Here is a 5,841-nt window from a genome sequence, read left to right on the forward strand (position 1 = left end):
ATGCTCTGCTAATTTAAGGGCTGCAGCGTGCTCTGGAGCATTTAGATGAAACGGTGATGTTGCATCACTAACGTTAATGAATAAATGCCGTTGCGTAATGGGGGTGGAAGCACTCAGCTCTGAACTTCCATTTGAATGTTTCGGATGACTGTGTGGAAGGGGTGGGGGGAGGTTTTCGAGCAGGAATCTGTTGTGCTGAGTGGGGGATTTTGGAAATATTTCTATGTTCGGCTGACTTGCAAAGCTCCTTGAGCTGAGCTGCGTAGAACTTAACCGGCCTCGTACCGTAACTGAAGGTACGGAGGTTCGCCTCGCAGCAATCTCTAGAAGCTCGGTGTTGGGGTGGGGCGGGATTTCGGTCTTGTTTTTAAAAAGAATCAAATGTTATGTTGTTTGAAAATTGTTGCATGTTCAATTCCAACTTTTTTAACAAGTCCTTGATGTTTCAATTTAAAAGTGACCAGTGGGGCTGAGGCTGTGTCCACTGAGGCTAAGATGACTGCCTTTCCTGATTGGCCATGGCTTTTCCATACATTGTGTGACCCTTGCCCTATGACCCTTTGGCTGACCTTACCGGAAGCCATGACGACAGCAGCCTTTTGCCATTAGACGCAGGGTGATGGTGAGGATTCCAAGGGTTAGACAAAACTGGTTAAACTGAACTAGGTGACTGTTACCTTGCGTGTTTTGTGGCCAAACCACCACCAAAAACCTCATACTGTGATGTAAGTACTTAGTGTAACTAGTAAACGTTTTTGTAAAATGTAGAAATGCATGTAATCAGTTAAGTTTTATATTTTACAATGTTCTGTAAAATAAAACTTAGCAAGGTGAATCTAATAAGGAGCAGTCACTCTCTAACAGATCTTAGAGGAGCACAGACTTGTAGGATTTTAGTCTGTTTGATTTGCCATTAATATAGATCCTGGCAAAATTGCAAAGTTTATTGGAGGCTTAGAGAAATAAAGTCCTACTCCAGTAAATATAACTGTTTAACTAACTTTTTCAGAACGTTTAATTTCCTTCATGCTAGGAGACGACCTAACTTTGTTTCTTTGTACAATCAAGGTGGGGGTGGTGGCGGATATAGCAGTCGGAGACAATCTGGAAGAGATAAATATGGACCGCCTGTTCGTACAGAGTTCAGACTGATTGTTGAAAACCTTTCCAGTCGCTGTAGTTGGCAGGATTTGAAAGTACGTATTAATGTTCCACCGCGGGGCCTGTTGTGACCAGCAGGAAGCGGTAGCTTCCCTTAATATCGATGTTCATTTTGATTTAGGCAGAAGTGATTGAGAAGTATTTTTTTTTCGACTGTCGACATGCAATTAATGCTTCTTGTGTTTGCTCAGACTCGTCTTAAGCTAATGCACTCGCGTGGAGCGTAAGCACGCGGAATGGTTACGTAACTTCTCGTCTGCTTGTTCCCTGAAGGATTTCATGAGGCAAGCTGGGGAGGTAACCTATGCAGATGCTCACAAAGAGCGTACAAATGAAGGAGTGATCGAGTTCCGCTCGTACTCGGACATGAAGCGTGCCCTGGACAAACTGGACGGCACAGAGATAAACGGGAGGAAGATCAGGCTGGTGGAAGACAAGCCACGGTCAAGCCACAGGCGATCGTACTCTGGCAGCAGGTCAAGGTAACTTCTGGGTCGTGTCGGTCTCTGTGTCGAGACCGCTTATGCCAAAGAACGGGTGTAAGTAGCCCCAGCTGGAGCAGGTGCCTTCAGTTGATATTTTAGACGTAGGAGAACCTAGAAGGAATTATTTAACGTGATGCAGCAAAGCCAGGCTTGAGGGTTTTTCACATGTGGAACATCAGGTGTAATTCATGGAGACAGCACATCGAACCTGGGTGGATTAATCATACGTCTTAATTTGGCCATCCTTGGTCTTGAGAAGTTCTTTAGCAGCCTTTCTCTGTTTGATAGTGTAGCAGGGCACACCAAACAAAGAATAAAGTAAATACTACATCTCAAATGTTTCTAGGTCACGATCTAGAAGGAGGTCTAGAAGCAGAAGTCGTAGAAGTCGGAGCAGCCGGAGCAGATCCCGTAGTGTCTCCAAAAGCCGCTCAAGGTGAGTGATACTTTTGTTTTCTGTTGGTGCAGGAATTGTTACTCTTTGTTTGACAGATGCTTACACCTGCTGTAAGGACACTTCATGTGGAATAATTGAACTCTTTGTCTCTTTTTGAAAGGTCTAAATCCAGGTCACGAAGCAAAGACCGCTCACGTTCCAGATCTAAAAGCAGGAAGTCTAGATCAAAGAGCAAGTCAAAACCCAAGTCCGACCGGGGCTCACGCTCTCACAGCAGATCCAAGGAGAAGTCCGAGAAGTCTCGGTCCAGATCCAGGTCCAGGTCTCGATCTCCCAAAGAAAATGGTAAAGGAGATGCTAAGTCTAAGTCCAGGTCAAGGAGTAGGTCTCGCTCCAATTCTCCGCAGCAGCAGCCGTCTGCCAAGGCTCGCTCCGAGTCACCACCCAAAAGAGCTGCTTCGAGGTCCCGCTCCAGATCCCGCTCAAAATCTCGCTCACGATCAAGATCTAGTTCGAGAGATTAAAACTAGAACTCTCCTCTCACGTTGCACACTATTATGGAACATTTTCCTACTTGTCAGGCCATTAATGTTATGTTAGTTCAGAAGTTGGGTTTTTTTCTCTTGCAGGAGTCAATGGCCTAAGAACTAAGCAATGAGTCATAAAGGTTTAATTTGTATCCCAAATTTGACAATAAAAGATCGCATGGTGGTACAAAGCAGGGAAAGTCCCCCTTTTGTAGAAATTCAGCTAAAAGTTTGATTTTGTAGCATTTCCGCAGGAGTAACTTTACTCTCAAGGGCAAAGTGGTTTTTATATTAAAAATAAACTAAATATATAAACAGGCTTAAAACTGGGCTTTTTTGAAAGTATCGTTGTTTTCCTATTTTTTTTCATGGTTTTAGAACTATGGGTATCATTAGTTTATAATAATAGGTTACAGCTTGCAACCAAAGGCAGGATTGCCTTGCTGGACAGGTCAGGTCGTACTCTGGTTTATCTTAATTTGTGGAAGCAGGCTGCAAACTGTATAAATTAGTAACAAGACTAAGATTTTTAGACCAGCAATAAACTCAAGTTGGAGCATTTGTGTTGTACCTTAACTTGCCAAAAGAACATTCCCCCCCTCCCTCCCCGTACTGTGACTGTATTAAAGGTAATAAAGGTACTCTGGAACCTGCATCGTACAGTATTGCTGAAAAAAATTCCTGCGTTTCAAACTTGAAAGAACGAAAGCTTTCTGACCTTTTTTTGCTTGAATATCAAGTGTCGCTGTTGCCGGACACTGACGTGTCTCCCGGATGTGGTCCGAGTCACTAGTATGTTGTATGGTTTGTCAGCCTCTAAATACCTATTGGAGACGAAAACTAGGTAAATAAAACTGTCTTCCCTCCCTTTTGACTCATTTATGTTAACGTTTTGCTTCAGACTAGGAGAATTATAATCCTTTTGTGTGTAAGTCTGGACTTTATCGGTAATGTAATCTCTTTGAGCTAGAGTTCTAGTCTTAACAAAGGCTTTGCTAAACCACAGTTGCCAACTCACTTAAATTGTGGAATAGGACTCATCCCAAAAATTCCCCTTTATAGCTAAATTGATTTTTGTAACATGCAATAGCAAACATTAGAACTGCCTTGTACTCTTTATACAACGTGTAGTTTGACTTGTATAAAATTAAATTGGTGACTCAGACTCTTGTGTTTATTGCAGTGTGATGGGGTTCTCTTTCTGTCTCTTGTGCTGGGGAGATCACACTTTATCCTACTCACCGTTTTTTTGCCTAGAATAGCTTCTTGGGCTTGGTGAGAGGTCTTGAAAAGCACTTGGGTTTGTGCTTCCCAGCTAGCCTAGCCCGTCAAACACAATTTGTCCCAGAACATTGTCCGTTCTCCCAGCGTGACTGGGTGTGGAAGCAGCGCCTGCGAAGTTTTGCACGGCTGTTCAGGCAGAAGGAGCACATCAAGTCTGTGTTCAAATGTGACTCGAACTTTTCTTTCCCGGAGTTGCTTTGTGATCTAAATGATTCTCTGAAAACAAATAGTTGTTTTCTTTCCTGATTTTCCAGACAGAGTGTCCTGATTGCATTGAGAAAGCCCATGGCATGCCAGTAGCCGCGTTAGTGTGTGCAGGAGTCCCAGAATGAGTGAAGTTCATTTTGCCTGATCGCTCAGACATGCTGGAACCTGAGTAGAAGCGGTTACATGGCTTGTGTGACCTTTAGATCAGGTTGCTGTTGCTTTTTTATGCTGTTTTTACCCCAAGCCTGGAAAAGCAGCCGTGTTTGAGCTGCCGAGCCAAGCTTCCCTGGGATTGTATTTAAGAGGTTTTTTTGGCCTGACTAAATCCACGCTTCTGCGTGCATGTAGTACTGAGGGATTATTCTCTGCTCCTGGAATGAGGTGACTCCTGTGTTCAGTTAATTTGTGATAAGTTTTGTGGTTTTTTTTTAAATGGGAGCTATTTTAGGTAAGGTGTATTTTAGCACAATGAAGAAAATGATGTGTGGTAGTTCTGGTTGCTGCAGGTGGTGCCTTCTCTGCATTGGATTTCAAATGTAGGTGAGTGCTGGGGGCTTTGTACAGAAATCAGGCTGTGCAAGAATAGTTTAATGCAGGTTTACAGCCCTAAGCTGCACGTGGAGTATTTGCCTCCCTTAAAGTTACTCACACAAAAGCTTTAACCCCTTTTGATTTGATTTATGCTGATCATGGAGTAGGTCGGACTTCCTGGAGAACTGCTCCTCGGATTAGCCTCCAGGGCTTTCAGTAAAATACCTGTCACACTCCTCACAACAAGAGTATCTCTCTGTTTTTGCAGTAATGAAACAAGATGCTAATTACCTCTTTTTGGCACATGCTTGTAGGTATTAGTAAGAGTTTGTTTCTAAAACTGATTTCCAGTGCCAGCGTGACAATGTCTTGGCCTTACCGGAGCTGTTGGCACCCCAGTCTTGGTTAATGATGCGTAATGATGGCTTTTGCCAACTATATTCTTAGCCTTCTGAAACGAGGTTGTTATGACAGTGGCTATGTTTGAAGTCATCTTTATTCATGAATTACTCACAGGGAGGGCCTTGATTGGATTTAACTGATTTGCCTGTAACTTCTTTAAATACCGGAGATTTGTTTTGCTGTTGCTGGAGCCACGTCGCAACATCTCCCTTCGTGGACACAAAGGAGAACCTGCCCTTTACTCTGCAAGTGAGGCAGGGATTCCTTGGCGTGGCTTGCATCCTTGTGGATTTGTTTTCTCTGGAAAGGTAGTGGGATTTCGGTAGCACCAGATAGCAAGCCAGCGCAACATAGCTCCTCGAAGAATCCAACAAAACCCGAACACTGCGATCCCTTGAGCTCTGTCAGCGCCGCTTGTGCCAAGAGTGGAATACTTGGTCTGGTGTGTTTTTGCAATCACGAGTGTGATTTTTTTCTGAGATATCTTGTAGTTTAAAAAGCGTGGTTTGGATAAACACGGAAGAGTAAAACGCTGTAGTAGGCTCACACACTAGTGGCTGTAGCCTGTACTTTGCATTGGCCTGCAGTGGTAGCGATAATCAATGGTAAAACCATCCAGCGTTGCTCATTTCTCAGTTTCTTAACTGTGGAGCCATCGTTTCAGGGACGTACTTTAGTATTAGGCACCTCACTCTTCTGCAGTTGGTATAACCAATATAAATTTGTTCTTATAAAGACAAAAGAGAAACGAGCCTTCTTATTAACTGTGGAGTGCAGGATTGACTTCAAATGTTAGTGTCTCCGCAAATGGTGATGGAAAACTCAACACGCTACCGTTAAAAAAAGT

At 43.4% G+C, this 5,841-nt stretch overlaps 1 protein-coding gene across 1 annotated transcript; it reads left to right on the plus strand.

Annotated features, from left to right (window-relative positions):
* Window positions 1–429: 429 nt before the first annotated feature.
* LOC104269495 (serine/arginine-rich splicing factor 6-like) lies at window positions 430–2,894 on the plus strand. Its single transcript, XM_009874279.1, is given in 5 exon segments — window positions 430–1,062; window positions 1,065–1,196; window positions 1,435–1,643; window positions 1,993–2,082; window positions 2,204–2,894. Coding segments are annotated over 5 exon segments (831 nt in total). The 5' UTR covers window positions 430–1,026; the 3' UTR covers window positions 2,568–2,894.
* Window positions 2,895–5,841: the final 2,947 nt, after the last annotated feature.

The sequence above is a fragment of the Apaloderma vittatum genome, unplaced genomic scaffold (assembly GCF_000703405.1).
Source record: "Apaloderma vittatum isolate BGI_N311 unplaced genomic scaffold, ASM70340v1 scaffold9468, whole genome shotgun sequence".
Lineage (NCBI taxonomy): Eukaryota > Metazoa > Chordata > Aves > Trogoniformes > Trogonidae > Apaloderma > Apaloderma vittatum.